At 35.0% G+C, this 15352-nt stretch overlaps 2 protein-coding genes across 5 annotated transcripts; one reads left to right on the forward strand and one right to left on the reverse strand.

Moving 5' to 3' along the window:
* Window positions 1-65: 65 nt before the first annotated feature.
* Window positions 66-9804, forward strand: LOC142631873 (FKBP12-interacting protein of 37 kDa). Of its 2 annotated transcripts, XM_075806204.1 has the most exons (15): window positions 66-218; window positions 313-364; window positions 467-528; window positions 2620-2687; window positions 2801-2837; window positions 4003-4090; window positions 4238-4302; window positions 4412-4489; window positions 5499-5546; window positions 6940-6993; window positions 7642-7803; window positions 8182-8251; window positions 8917-8972; window positions 9289-9477; window positions 9574-9804. In XM_075806204.1, the coding sequence occupies exons 1-14, from the start codon at window positions 192-194 to the stop codon at window positions 9457-9459; spliced, it is 1038 nt and encodes a 345-aa protein (XP_075662319.1). In that variant the 5' UTR covers window positions 66-191; the 3' UTR covers window positions 9460-9477; window positions 9574-9804. The 2 variants fall into 2 exon arrangements, with proteins under 2 accessions (XP_075662319.1, XP_075662318.1); XM_075806203.1 differs by lacking the exon at window positions 9574-9804 and having other exon boundaries at window positions 9289-9572.
* A 73-nt stretch (window positions 9805-9877) lies between these two features.
* Window positions 9878-13994, reverse strand: LOC142631872 (uncharacterized). 3 transcript variants are annotated; one of them, XM_075806202.1, is made up of 10 exons: window positions 13884-13994; window positions 13560-13665; window positions 13317-13479; window positions 12846-12894; window positions 12641-12753; window positions 12468-12557; window positions 11802-12074; window positions 11397-11623; window positions 10533-10754; window positions 9878-10175 (listed from the first exon to the last, which is right to left on the reverse strand). In XM_075806202.1, the coding sequence occupies exons 1-10, from the start codon at window positions 13955-13957 to the stop codon at window positions 10065-10067; spliced, it is 1428 nt and encodes a 475-aa protein (XP_075662317.1). In that variant the 5' UTR covers window positions 13958-13994; the 3' UTR covers window positions 9878-10064. The 3 variants fall into 3 exon arrangements, with proteins under 3 accessions (XP_075662317.1, XP_075662316.1, XP_075662315.1); XM_075806201.1 differs by having other exon boundaries at window positions 10533-10751; window positions 12846-12903; XM_075806200.1 differs by having other exon boundaries at window positions 12846-12903.
* Window positions 13995-15352: the final 1358 nt, after the last annotated feature.

Here is a 15352-nt window from a genome sequence, read left to right on the forward strand (position 1 = left end):
AGCCTGACCCAAAAAAATTGAAGATTAACAAAACGACGAGTCGAAGAGGTTATTTCACTATTTCCGATTTTCGAAGCTCACTACCGACAAACACAAGGCACAATTCTCTCCTCCGTTTTGATATTTTCACAGCTCACAATTCCAAATTCCAATTCTCCGCGGAAAACAAAATCCCAGGGTTTTCGAATTCCATGGCTTCCCACACCCATCTCGACGATGTAAACAACTCCTCCAATTTCTCAAATTCATTCTATTTTTTTTTTCGTTGTCTTTGTAGTTTCTCTGATTTCTGAGCTTGTTTGTGAAACACAGGACGATGAATTCGGAGGCGATTTTCCTGGAACTCACAATGCCAGGCGTTCAGGTTTTTATTTATTTATTTTAATTCGTTTTCTCTGTTGGGTGTTTTTTATTTTTTATTTTTAAATAAAGATAATAATTTGTGTGTGCTAATAATTTTGTTTAGGTAATAAGAGAAATTTTGGGGATCTTGAGGATGATGAAGATGATATTTTTGGCTCAAAAAAGGTATTTATTGTGTTTCTGTGATTTTGGATTTTTTTTTTTTTGTGTGATTAATTGTTATTATGAGAGCTAGAGCATGCCCACATTGACACATGTGTGACTTGTTATAATGTTGCATTGAAATTAGGCATGAAATTGAGAACAATTTATATGCAAAGTGTTCTTTTATGGTACATTTGGGTTGTAGTAAGTACCCACTATGATCAAAATTGTTTATTTTGAGTGTGTTAAGTTTAGCCTTTTGAGTGTAGTTTTGATGAGAATGTTAAGATGGGTAAGTGAAAATATTAGGAAAGATAGGATTTTTATTAAAAAATGTGTCTGCCCCAACCTTACACTATATAAAAGACTGCATCAGATTAGTTCCATTGGATATTGGCTGAACTACTCGTTGATCAATACTTACAAATATATAAAAAAAAAAAAGGAAAGATGGGATTTTTTTTGATGATGTGAAACCTTACCAAGGCCAATTTGGAGCCATCCCTGGGGAAAACTACGGATAAAAGGTACCACCCATTAGAACCATGTATCAAGTAATCCAGGGGAATTCCTAGAGGGGTTCGAATATGTCTGGGTTTTTAGCCTCCAACTACTAGGCTACACCTGGACGGGTAAGGAAGGATAGGATTTGAAACATAGAATTTGCTCAAAAATAGGGGTAGCTCCTATTGATGAAGAGGTGAGGGAAAGTTGCTTGAGATGATTTGATTATTTATAGAGGAGAGTGATTAATGCACCAGTGAGGAAGAGTGAGCTGATTCAAGTTGAGGGAAGTAATGAAGGTAGAGGAATATCTGAAATAACATTAGTAGAAATAGTGAAAAGGACATGTCAATGTCAATTAAGGGGGTAACAAAGAGAACAAATTTATATAAAATAGAAAGACATAAAAGAATACGTGTAACTAACTTTGATAGGATTATTAAGGATCTATGCCTGACCCCAAAATCTTTGGACTAAGGCTTGGTTGTTGTGATCTTTATATTCATGAAGGAATGATGAAGATTAAACCACTTGAAAATAGATGGCTATGATAATTGTGGGTACCTTACTCTTAAGAGACACAGAGGTGTGTGTGTGTGTGTTTGAGAGAGAGAGGACTACAAATGTGGTAGCAAATGCGAATGAAGCAATGGGAGATGGTGGGGAATGTAAGTGAGGAGTGAGATAACAGGTTTGAGATGATATTGTATAGATTCAAATTCTGCTGAAATGTTGCTGAGGCCTGTAATTGCTGAGCTAATTTTTATTCCCATTGAACTCATAGATATCTTTAAATTGTTGCTCTTCCATGCTTCCAAATGATGGAGCTTTTTATCCAAAGAAGAGGCACTATTTTGGGGTGTCAAAGTTGAAATGAAGCACGCTACTTTTGATGCAATCCATTTTCTTAAATTTTAATATAGAAGATTAGTGAATGACTAGATATCTAAATGAGCTTGGTGTGTTGCATCAACTAGACCTGGGATAGACTTTTAAGTGTTGTTTGCACTTGACTGATTGAGAAAACATCTTCTGAGTTGTAAACATAATTCTTGGATTTACTTATTCAATATTAGGAACTTCTACTGAGAGATTATATAGTATTTTTCTGCTGCATCAGTCCAACATCAGTTCCAAATCCATCCTCCTTCCTTGTCTAAGGCTTCTTGTTGAATTTTAAAAAGAAGGATAAAATATGGAACCCACAGCATTTTAATATTCCTATTCATATGATTTTTGGAGATCAGTCACCAATTACTTGAAATTGAGAGAGATTAAGCATCTGAATGTGAGAAGTAGGGACTAGGGATCTTTGCCTCTGTTGATCATGCATCAGTGTGAGGCATCATATCCTTCAGGCTCTGTTTATTCTAGGACTTCTCCAGAATACATAACATATATTCATCTTTATGTCACAGAACTTCATTGTAAAATTTTTTAATGACACCTCATATATTTTCAAGTCTTTTTCCTACACAGGATAAGTTCTCTATTGTTTTCCCTTACTTTACTATATAATAATTTTGTAGAGGCATGAAGCTTAAGTTTTTTTTCCTTGTGTCTTTGTATATTTTGAGGATTACACCATTTTTTTGGGTCATAATGCAGGGTAAGCCAAAAGTAGAAGAAACTGCTCCAGGTGTAGCAACTGGGATGATTTTGTCTCTTCGTGAGAGGTATTATAAGATCTAGAATGATTTTCATTATCTTTTCATGCTATCAGTTGTTATATTGCATCAAATTATGTTTAAGCCTAATATTTATTTTTCATTGGAATATTCTTTTGCAGTCTTCAGACCTGTAAGGATAACCTTGCAACATGTCAAGTATGTATTTATATCCATCAATTGATGTTATATATCTTTGTTCCTGTATTGTATACCTCTCAGTTTGGGTGCTGTAAATTATGTGCTCAATGATGATATAAATTTCAGGGAAAAGACTACTACCATTCACATCAGTGAGGGAATTTTGTGTAAAAATTTAATCTGCACAGATATCTTGCTTCTCAATTTTATATGAGTAAGATACTCCATAAGGAACAAGGAGCCCTTAGGCTACTAGACAAGTGTTTTTAGATTGTTAAAAAAAGGATAGAGGAAGATTTTCCCCTATAACTTTGGATTTCTGAAATTATATGAATGCTAATCCTTTTAAAATTTAAGTTTAAATGGTTCCATGCCACCTATGGAAATGCATAATGATTATGCTTAATTTATGATTCTGCCTCTGATGGAGGAGTCTATTGCATTTATTGGAATGATGATGTGGCACAGAGGTGTCATGGCTTCATAATGAAATGTGGGATGCATGGGGACCTAGCTTGGCCAAGTTGCACAAGGGGGCTAAGGCTGGCCGAATTTCACATGTGCCAATATGATTATTGTAGCTAAATCCATGTGTCAAGCTTGTTTTAGTTCTTGAAAATTTGAGGGAAAATTAGTTAGTGGAGAATACAGTTGCTAGATTTTAGGACGCTGTTAGAAATAGAAAGCCATGTGCTCTGTTAATTATAAAACAACAATGCTACAGACAACTTGTTGAGGTGGCTGATTGTGATTAGTGCAATATTACTCACTGGGACTACCACTGACATCACTTTTATTTTGCACCATTCACTACCTGCCAACTTAGCAATTGTGAAAAATGTTATGAAAGTTGTTGTGTCATTATACTTATAAATAATTAATATGTTATAATTGTATCTTGGTATATGATGAATGTGAGTTAGTTGTGTGATGATTTCATCATTGATAACTACTTCCTAGGCTATAACTATCCATGCACATGCTTTGTAATTCATTGATTGATAATAAAGTTTCAGATTTTCAGATTTTGAGTTTAGATTGAGGTGTGAATTCCCATTCTTTCACTAATTTTCTCTCTCTCTGGAATCTGCCTCTCTATAAAATGCAATTATTTCATGTCTTGCACCAGCTTCGCTACAAAATATTATCTAGGTCATGAAATTATAATTTTGACAATTTTCAGGAAGAACTTGAAGCTGCAAAATCTGAGATTCAGATATGGCATTCTTCATTTCAGAATGAATCCTTCATACCTACTGGAACTTCTCCTGGTAGCCTTTCCTCAAAGAGTTCATTGTATTATTTTTATTTATTTTTCAGTTTTGTGTAAACTGTATGTTCAGCTCTAAGCTTTAACTCTTTTGTGATCATATTATGCGTACATTCCCCAAATAATTGATTTTGAATTTTCTTTGTAGAACCTAAATTAGTGATCGATTATCTTCAGATGCTGAAATCCTCTGAGGAGTCGTTGAGAGAACAGGTTTGGGATTTATTGCTGGAATTTATTACTTTTATTTTTTATTTTTTGGTTTCATGAAAATTCACCATTTCATGTGTAGGATTTCACCCATGTTTAATCTTGTTATCAGCTAGAAAAAGCCAAGAAAAAGGAAGCAGCATTCATTGTAACATTTGCAAAACGAGAGCAAGAAATATCAGAGTTAAAGGTATACATTTTTTTTCCCATATCTATTTTTTTGAAGTATGTAGTGTGCGCAAAATATAACCACCAGAACAAAGTCCTCAGAAAATGCGTCTTCCGATTGAAAGTTGACCTCTCACACCCATCTAAATTTCTTGCATTTTTGTTCCTCCAAATACACCACATCAAACAATGAGGAATGGCCTTCCAAATCTCCCTATTGCGATGCCGCCCAAAACGGCCTTGCCAACTAGCTAGTTAATCAACAACCCTCCCAGGCATCACCCACTGAACCCCAAAAAGAGCGAAGACCATTTCCCATAACTCTTTGGCAATATGGCAGTGCAATAACAAATTATCCACTGTCTGTCCATAAGCAGACTAACAGAAATATCTACCATTTTTATGTCTAGCAATGTCCTAAGGTTTTTAGATGAAGTTGCAGACTTTCCATTGGCTTTCACTAGCCTATTCCTTGAAATAAGAATTGCTCCTCTATCATCCCTTGAAAATTTTGCTTTAAATTCCTTTGACTTGATTCCGAATTTCAGAGTGATAAACCATTTGTTTGATCCCCCCTCAACCTAGAAAAAAAGTTCTTTAAGCGCTGTAATAATCTTTAAGAACTGCTTTATGGTATTACCACATAATAAACTTGGGGTTATCCAAAAAGGAGATGGCATGGTTCCATAGTTTCAATTCTGGGGTTCATGGAGGACTCCATAACAATCAAACATAAGAAGTATATACAAGTGGCCCAAGCAGTAACTGTGATTTTATGGCTTGAGTAAATACTAAGACAATGCACATGTCTTTTGATATCAAGTTATACAAACGAGCTGAGTCCTTCAAAGGTTTCTCTAATTTATGCACAAAGACAATTTTGCAACTGCACCTTATTTTCCTTTATTATATGATTATTCTGAACCCTATTTTTCTATGAAATTTTAATACATCTTGGTTTTTTTAGTATGTTCATTACTTGCATGTTATTTTCTGATCTTCTAAGACCAGATTTATTCTTATATTTCCAGTCTGCAGTAAGGGAATTAAAAGCGCAACTCAAGCCACCATCAATGCAGGTAATATAATGATTTTGTGATTTTCTTTCTTGGGGGTATACAATAATTATGGAATTGAAGGATTGGAGGCACTGTAACTGTTAGTTCAGTATCGTTTTGTGTTTTCAGTTTATGATTTCTCTGGGATTTCATCTTTGATATTTTATAGGGTAGGAATTGAATATTATCTTCTTCTTCTGTGAGCCATATATTTACTTGCTTTGATACACTCTGCTCAAAGTCTTCTCCTTGTATAAGTGTGAAGTACCCACTCTCCAAAAGCTCTCTACCTCAAAGTAATTTATATGTTGTGATACATCTACTTCATTACTGAACCTTTTTTCATGTTGATTAATTTATCAAACCTCTACAGCAGAGCTGATGTATTACTCTGTTTCCCTGCCTTTTGTGCTTCCTCTTCTTTCTTAGTGTCTTCGAAGCATTTTCCTACATTTTTTTCCAATTCTTCTCAAGAACCAAAGGAGGCTTTGGAATGATTGTACATGGTTCAGTTTTATCTTCTTCTTCTTCTTCTTCTTCTTCTTCTTCTTCTTTTCTTTATTATTATATTTATTATAAATTTGGTAAGTGACACATGCAGCCAATGAATTTGAACCCATGACCTCCTCCCATGCATTCTTGTGAGAGGAGGAAGTGCCATTTGAGTTAGGGTTTAAGAGTTTGAAATTTGGATATTTTTGGGACATCCAGCTTAGTAAGTTTCCATAGATGACATAACCGAGCTTAATGATTGAAAGGACAGATTTTTACTGATGTTTTACCAATGATTTGACCTCTCCCTATTGTTTGTTTTTTTTAATGGATACGGGTTTGCAGCCAACTCTTATGTCTCTATTGCTGCTGTTTTCTTTTAATCTTTGAGTACTCTTCATGAGAGACATTTACACGATACAATTATCCATTCCTCTTCCACCAGTGGGGGAAGATTATAGTGATGCTCATACTGGCATTGAAAGCAGTCTTGCCATGCTTTTCAGCTTTGAAAACTGGTGGCCATATTTGAGGTTTGTGGGATGGTACTTGATGGGCAAACTGAGAACTGGATTCATTTGTTTATTGAGGCTCAGACAATGTTCCTCTGAAGTATATAACCTGTTCTAAGTGCATCTTTGAAAGTTAATGGGATTGGTTAGGCATCAGTGTGGAAATTCTGAGCTAGTTATACCTAGAAAGTTGTGTTTTCTTAGGCTTGCATACAGGCAAGTTTTGTTTGCCTTGTCTTTATCATTTGTTGTCTTATGAAAATATACAAGACTTTTTGTGTGTGTGTGTGTGTGTGTGTGTGTGTGTGTGTGTGGTAACAATACATTTCCGCATGTCATCCGCATTAGTTCTCTTATTTGTTAATTGTTTAAATTAACTAACAGAATTGGTATGGTGGTTGATTTGATAGGCTAGGAGATTATTACTAGATCCTGCAATTCATGAAGAGTTTACACGCTTAAAGGTTTGTAAAACTCTTTCACGTGCTCCTTCTCTTTTCTTTTTGGTTATGAACAGCAATGACTTTATTGCAAAAAGGAAGACGGTCATTGTGACCAATGCTCATGTCTAAGATATGGTCATTTGTTGATCCATTGATGTAGGGCATTGTGACTAATGCCCACATCTTTTACATTCAATTGACTGCTGGATTTGCTGTGTGAGTTGATTTTATGTAAAAAGGAATAGGGATCATATTTAAATCCGAACAAATAATAAGACTTTGACCAAATTTTCTTCATGGTCACCTCACAGATTGATGGCGGGCATTTATATGCTCCACTCCTAGGTCAAATGTAAAATTTCAATTTGGAGCTTTTTATATGTTGAAGTACATTTTCAGATGCAAACTTTAGAAAGCAGAGGCAGTAACTCGAAATCACACAAAGTATCAGCATTTAGAAAGAAAATGGCAATAATCTCTTTGTTTACATTTCATGCCAATTTCTACCATATCTGATTGTGATTGCTGTTAATTGTTTTAATAAGATTTCTGATTTGAAGTTATACTTTTGTTGTTTTCTGTTACTTTAGAGCACCCCAAAGTGGCTCAATATTTGTCTTTTGCTTTTAGATAGTCTGTTTATGTTTTCTTGTGATGCCATAATGCTAGAATTTGGTTGAGGAGAAGGAGAAAGAGCTGAAGGAGAAACAGGATACTATTTCTGCACTCAGTTTCACTCCACAAAGCAAGATGGGTAAGATGCTGATGGCTAAATGCAGGACTCTGCAAGAGGAAAATGAGGAGATTGGAAATCTAGCTTCCGAAGGAAAGGTGCTGCAACTGCATTGCATTATAGTTCCTGTCATCATCCTTCTCAGTTTGTATCAATTATCATTTCAGCCTTGAGAATTTTTTTTTATAGGTTTCTTATTATATTTATGTTTCTTTTATGAGAAACGGAAACTTTATTTCGTACATGAGCTTGCATTAAGGCGGTTTTCTGGGGGTGGGGGTTAGGGGGTAGCTGATTTACGATAAGAAACACTTTTACGTCTGATTCTATATGGTTAATGAGGATTATGCACAAACTTAAGTAAACCAATTCGATATAGTCCATAGTATGATGTTATCTTATGTTTCCAGAAGTGATTGATTTTCCTAATGCTAAACTCTTGGTTAACTTGATTTTTCTCTACATTCTGTTGTCAGATGCATGAGTTAGCAATGCAACTTGCTTTGCAGAAATCTCAAAACGCTGAACTCAGAAGCCAATTTGAAGGTTAGTATATATCGACTGTATGTATATCTATTTCCTTGGCTGGGTTTCACTTATATAGATGCCTAAGTATCAAGTAAATTAAAAGACTCCAATCATTTACAGTTACATAGGAAAATACCTTTTTAACTTTCAGATACTATATAGTTAACATTTTAGAGTGCTTTTCTACTTATCAAAATTAATATACTTATTAGTAACTAAACAATTTTTTATTTATTGAAGTCTTCCAGCAAATATCTTAACATAATCAATCCTTTTTGAGGATAAGACGTTCTTTTTGTAAAAGACCCATAGAATATTCATTTCTAATGAATAAGGTGCATCCCTCTTTCTGTTTTCTTTGTCAAATTGCTAGGATTATGATCCTACCACAATTCCAATCTGGATAGAACTCAAATTGTCGTCACAATTAATCTTCACTTACAGTGTCTGTGGCATCAAACATTTAGTTCCCTCTGCTTTTTTGTTCAAAAGAAAATAAGGGAGATTGTTAACGGTACACTTAATCGTTTTGTACAGTAAGCTGAAACCAATGTTGCTATACCATGGTTTTCAAAGTTCATGCTACATTGATTCTCTTTGTAAATTAAGTTGAAACCAATGTCACTATATCATGGTTTTCAAAGTTGATGCTATATTGATTCTCTTTGTTCTATTGCGTGCAGGACTGCACAAACATATGGAGGGGCTTACAAATGATGTGGAAAGATCAAATGAAATGGTTTTCATCTTTCTTTCATTTCTTAATTTACTTGGAGTAAATTTTGCAGTTTATTGTTATGTTACTGTAGTTGGTGGATTGCATGCATAATTGTATTAGACCAATTTTCTGGGTCAAATATCTTTGGTGTTGATGATTGATGCTATATGATTGTCTTCGTTTGACATTTATAGACTAATCAATTATAGCCAGAATCTTTAGGTTAATCTGTGATTTGGCTTTAGATGCTTTGAACTAAACGAAATATTGATAAAGGTAATCTAAATGTAACTGTGTTATATGAGTGATCATAAAAAATATTGTGCATCTATTGCAGGCACTTATCTTGCAAGAAAAGCTAGAAGAAAAAGATCAAGAGATTCAAAGGCTGAAGAATGAGGCGCAACAAAAGAGTGTAATTGAGGAGGAAAAGGAGGAAAAAACTGATTCGGCTCCTATGAAGAAAGAGAGAGATGAAGAGACGATTGATGGGGAAACCAACAACTGAGTTATTCAAAGCAATTTTGTAGGATTTAATCAATTTATTCCCCTTCCATTTGTGATTTGTACATTAAACATTAATGTAATTCTTTTTGGTGACATTTATGCTTTTCATTTTCAGTCTGCACCACCACCAGGTTAGTGGATGAGGGTAACATCATCTTGAATTTTAGGTTCCCTCATCCCGAATACAAGATTGGACCGGTTGAACCACGAATGGGTCTAACTCCTGCCTCACCTGTTTGGCAGTTACAAGTCTCACTGCCCATTTTTAAAAGTCAAGTAAAAAATGTAGTATTAGTATCAGGTACTGGTGCATTGTTAAGTAGATTTCTTCCTGCCCATTAGAAAAGGAGAACAATGTTTATGCATGTATGCCACAAAAGTATGCATTGTTTACCAAGACTAAAATAGACTACCACACCACCGTAAAATATGGTAGGATTTCATCATTTAAAAAAAGATTTGAGAACAAGAAGCAGATTTGGCAAAAGACCACTATAAACGAGAGAGAGAGAGAGAGAGAGAGAGCTAAAAAGTAAAAAGAGCTAAACGCTTCTAATAGCCTTCGCATTTGGGACTACACGTATATGCTGGATATGTCCTGTTATCTCAATGGTGCTTTGCTATTCCCTGAGGCCACCCCAATCCAGCGTTACCAACATTTCTAACTGCTTGTATTGGTTCCACCATCCCCTTTGTAGTGCTGCCAAGTCCCTCCCCCTGCAGATATTACAAAATGAAATGTCAACATAGGGAGTGAGTTAACAAAATCAGCATGTAGATCGTCTTAGATGTCAAATTGGAGGACCATTTCTGTCCATTCAAGTCATCTTATCCTTCATCAAAGATCAAACCCCAACCCCAATCATCAATAAAAAACCAGTATTTTCATGAGTTTTTGGGAAGATTTAAAAATTATAAGAGTCCCCTATCATGTAATAATGTGTGCTAGTGTTAGCCTAGTGACACTATTTGCCTAGAATCAATAATATCATCAGTTGTTACAGTTTTCTTCTAAACAGATTTCCAAAAAAAGAAGAAAAAAAAAAAAACGCTAATATTGTGATTAGAACATACCTCCTTCCAGCCCATGCCTTCCAGAAGTTTTCTGGCATAACTGCCAGCTCCAAATGACATATTCAAGGCCTCGGCTGCAGCCTCTTCTGTATTGGCAGAAGCATATGATGATGACTGTTCATCTTCACCAAAATTTGAATTCTTTTGTCCAGGGCCCACTCCAAAACCCCCATGCAAGGTTCTTCTCTCGGCAGCTCTGTCCCTATACACATGGACTCTCTGCTGGAGATACAGTAGGAGACAAATCAGGGGTTAAACAAGGTGGATTGTGAAAAGGATGCATATAATCCAGAAGATCATATCTAAATGTGTATTGTTTAAAACATATAAAACATTTCTCACAAATAGAATATGCCTAATTACCCAAAAATCCAAAACTTTTAACTAGCTAGTATGGGTCTGGTACCTTTGGATCAAAATCTAACACTAGTGTAACAATAAACATAATATCTAGCATCTGATAAGAGCATTAAGACATCACTGATAGCTCTTAGCAATGCCATTCCCTTATCAATACTCAAAACTGTCTTCTTTTGGTATTATGAGTTACTACTTAACACCATAAACTTGCATTGCATACGCCAACCATCTTCTTCAAGGGAATGCTCAAATAGCATTGCATACGTCCATGGAAAAACTTCAAGTTTTTTACATGCATGTGATGCCATTACTTATATGAACTCATGTTTATCTGTTAAATCTATTAAAGGACTCACTCTTGCCATTACGTTATGTGCTTCTATTTTCTATGCTCTTCTGAAACTATTGATATACCTTTGTTTGTTGACTAGAATAAGATTAGGTATGGTTTCAGGCTTTCAGCACATGAACTTCAAATCCAAGCTTTTAAAATGAACAAGTTACCTGTCCAGATGCGGAAAGATTATCTGGTAATGTAGACAAATCTTTGCTGGTGGATACTCCATCTGCAGTTTTTGATACATGGTTTCCACTAGATTTAGAGAATGGGAGAGAGTGACTATCTACTGATAATTCAGGGAATCCCCAATCTTTTGTTGGGTTGGAAGAATCATAAGTTGACAATGAAGCTAGGTATCTTGCATTTGGTGTCCGCAACTTATAAACTTGACCTGATAGAAGGAAATTTCATATAAGTCCAAAATCACACTATTTCCAACAAACTGTGAAATATCTTTATCATTCGCCATTGCTTCAGCAAACAAATGAATGCAGGCCAATAAAGAATGACCTGGCATATAATGTAGAAGGTTTGTATATGTTGTCAAATGAAAAGAGGTAAATGCAAACCTGATGTGACTCGTACCAGGTCAAGATGTACTTCACATATTGGGGCAGTTTTTAGAAGACCACCACCTGAAGGCATGGATGGATGACGCTTGGCAGACCTTCTCACCAATCTTCCAACCAGCCTCACAACCTCCCCTTTTCCATCCTTTCTGGTCCCAGTAACCTTTTCCCAGTCCCATAAATCCACAACTTCAAATTCTGGCATTGGCTCTTCCCCAGATTTAATGACTTGACCATACTGTGCTCGCCAATTTTCTTCATCCCATGATGCACCTAATCCACAAATGCTTGTGTTAATCCATATGTTTCAAAATTTTGGATCACCAATTTATTGTACAGGTTAATGACCCAAAAATTGTACAGATCAACTATCTAAACATCTATTTAGGACAGTTTGACAATCAACAGAGAAACTTTAGAAACAATATTATATGGATTTAAATGGTTGATGTTCAAGCAAATGTCAGGTTATTGGTTCTTGGAGAGACAAATAGCTGATACTTGCTAGGATAACATAGGTGAGTTTTACATGTATACATGTGGATGGTGTTAATATTTGGATGAACAAGCCACTTAATAGAGATAACAATAAACCCGATGCTAATAATATTATAATGAAAATGGACATCAAGCACTTGATTATTAGCAACATTATACTGGCCATACCTTCATCTAAGGCATTTTCACTTGAATTAGTTACATCACAATGGTTCTCTGGACACCATTCTCCTTCCAGCTCATAAGCATCACTGTTCGCTGCAATCCCATGAATCAAGCCAATTTAGGCCCTATCCCAGATAGGGTAGTCTATAAAAAAAACAAGAGGATTTGGGACTAACCTTCAGCAGGCAACACATCATCTGTTTCCAAGGGCATCATCACATGATCAGAATCAGTAACTACTGGCTTGGAATAACCAGACAAATAAAGCTCAATAAGTGTATCTTCTAACCTAAAAATGTAAATAGATATAGTCATGAAAGCGATCATGATGTGATGAGCTGATATTGAAAATAAGGAACTGAGATGCTTAAAGTAGCATACCATTCTGATGGAGGAGGTGGATTTTCAGGTTCACTACTGTTGGAGCACTCTGTGTCACCTGTTAGTAACAGTTAGTTAATTGATCAAATTCAATGCATTTGATCCAGAATCATCAAGCACTTATTTGAAATTGCATAGAAGGAGATTCAAACCCAGTTCTGAAGAATATTAACTGATCTGGAAACAGCTGATGGAAACCATATGGGACTAAAGAGAACCTATAGATTTTACAAGATTAATGCAATTTTTTTTTGGTCCAATATGCTATTACAATGGACTTCTACAATAAATTGACCCAATTGATATTCAAAATAGCTCCAAGGCACAAACTTAAGGTACAATCACTAAGGTCTTGTCAGGTCACAATGCCTATAATAAATCACATTGTGGTTTCCATGATAATAATCATTCTTTGAAATGGAAACAGCATAATATACAAACTTCTTTACAAAAATCGGCATGCATGCTCACCTAGCCTGTTTTCATCAGTAGTAGTCTCTATACACTGGAAAATTTCACATTCATCTCCCTGGAATGCATGGCAATTATCATTGCTGCCACACCTAAATGTTTCGTCTTGACTGGGATTATCATAACCAGTTTCTTTGTTCTGATCAATTTCACCTTCACCACTCTGAGAAAAAAGCAACAAAAACTAACATCAAGAACATCACATAACACAATCCTCTCTATCAAAAACAACCAGAATGCTACCTTTTCAGACTCCATAAGCACATAATTTCCATTCTCAAACTTGTAATAAAGACCATCTCTACCACTATAGTACCACCCAGCAACTGGGTCATGGTAAAATCCACTACTGCATCAAATTAAGACCCCAAAAACATTATAAATGGATAGAAGGACAACAACTTATGACCAAGCAACAAACTTTAAGGATACATAAACATTGAAATACTTTGATTTAACCAAAGATGAAATCTTTTTGACAATTTGAGAATCCTAAATTAATGAAACTACAAAAAAAAAAAAAACAAAAAACAAAAGGGGTTGTGTTTTTGAGTAATAAAGAAAAACCTGGCATGGAAATAGAGCTGAGAAATCTCGTCCCAAACAAAGGAGCAATCGTCTGGTTCAGAGGTACCCATCATTTGTTTTTGCTTTGTTTCTCTATAGTCTACAATTGAGAGTTGCAGAGATTTGAAATTCAGTGTTAATATTAGAAGTAGAAAGCCACAGGCCCACAGGCATTGAAGCTCAGTCTGGGTCGCCTTGGAAGCGTGGTGGTGATGGAGAACATTGTTTTTGGTCTGGGCTGAGGCTTGCTGCAAAACAGAGTCCAAAATTGAGTTTGGGCTGAAATTGAGCTTTAGATTGATTGAGTTGGGCCCAAAACCCTTTAAGTACTTTATTGAATTGGGCTAAATCTAGGCTCCATCTCCATGGCTCGGTGGCCTAGAAAAGGGGTCTGAGTCGTCTGTCCATGGAAAGAAAAGGTATCATTAAAGAGATCTACTAGTATTTGAAAGTTTAAGGTGGTTACCTAAATGGTTTTATATGATACCCACTATGTAATTTTTTATAAAACATTAAAACGTCAAGGTAACGAGTGTCTTAGGATATTAGTTAATGTTGAATTTTATACCTTAATCAATTGACTTTTAAAAGAGAATCGAGCAACTTTCAATTTAAAATGTATATATTATTAAAAGTATCTTGGATTCTCTGAATTTACTAGTAGTAGCATGCAATAGTAATATATTATTAGAAGTGTCTTGGATCCTCTAAATTTACTGGTAATGAAACATAATAGTAGAATGCTTTTGCATGCATATATATTAGTTTTTGCTACTTCTATAAAATAAAAAACTATTTGCAACAAAACTTTTTTGACGACTACAAAAAGCTGTTGAAAAATCTTGCTTTAGTCTCCTTAAAACAAGTGCATATAATGAGTGCATGAGGGTATCTGTTAACATGAAAAGAAATTATCTTATACATTTAGCATATGTATCATCTCTTTTATCATGCATGAATCTTATATAATTATTAAATCGACATTACATATGAGGGACGACGCATATACAATATAAGAGACTAAAATGTTTAAAATCATAAAAGAGAATGACTTGGATTTGGAAATATACAGTAAAGGCTAAAATGTCCATGAAAGTGGTATTAAAATTTTCCTAAAATAACCCATTAATAAATACTTAAAGACATTCATTGATAGGAGTCTTGTTTTATGTAGGATGTTGAATCATCGATTTGTAATTTCTTTTCAAATAAGGAAAAGTTATTTTAAATAAATCCAACATATATATTCATATCGTATATCTTTCTAGCTATCATGTGTGATCAGTCTTATACAATTTTTGAAACGAAGTGATGTGCAAGGAGGATACATATACTAGCTTTGATATATAGTATCACCGTATCAGTATCAGTCTTATATTCTCATCCTGGATATTAATGTCTAGACACTAGATAATTATGCTAGTTTGGTGAGATTATTTGCCCTGTGACTAAGTGATGGTGTAATTAAT

This window comes from Castanea sativa, chromosome 4 (genome assembly GCF_040712315.1).
Source record: "Castanea sativa cultivar Marrone di Chiusa Pesio chromosome 4, ASM4071231v1".
NCBI classification, from domain to species: Eukaryota; Viridiplantae; Streptophyta; class Magnoliopsida; order Fagales; family Fagaceae; genus Castanea; species Castanea sativa.

Excerpts from the sequence above, each read along its gene's own strand:
- LOC142631873 (XM_075806204.1), top strand. The coding sequence starts at position 192 with ATGGCTTCCCACACCCATCTCGACGAT. Across the intron at positions 4,091-4,237 it reads ACCTACTGGAACTTCTCCTG|AACCTAAATTAGTGATCGAT; the intron begins GTAGCCTTTCCT and ends TTTTCTTTGTAG. Across the intron at positions 4,490-5,498 it reads AAGAAATATCAGAGTTAAAG|TCTGCAGTAAGGGAATTAAA; the intron begins GTATACATTTTT and ends TTATATTTCCAG.
- LOC142631872 (XM_075806200.1), bottom strand. The coding sequence starts at position 13,957 with ATGATGGGTACCTCTGAACCAGACGATTGCTCCTTTGTTTGGGACGAG. Across the intron at positions 13,666-13,883 it reads CAGCTCTATTTCCATGCCAG|TAGTGGATTTTACCATGACC; the intron begins GTTTTTCTTTAT and ends AATTTGATGCAG. Across the intron at positions 11,624-11,801 it reads CCTGGTACGAGTCACATCAG|GTCAAGTTTATAAGTTGCGG; the intron begins GTTTGCATTTAC and ends TCCTTCTATCAG.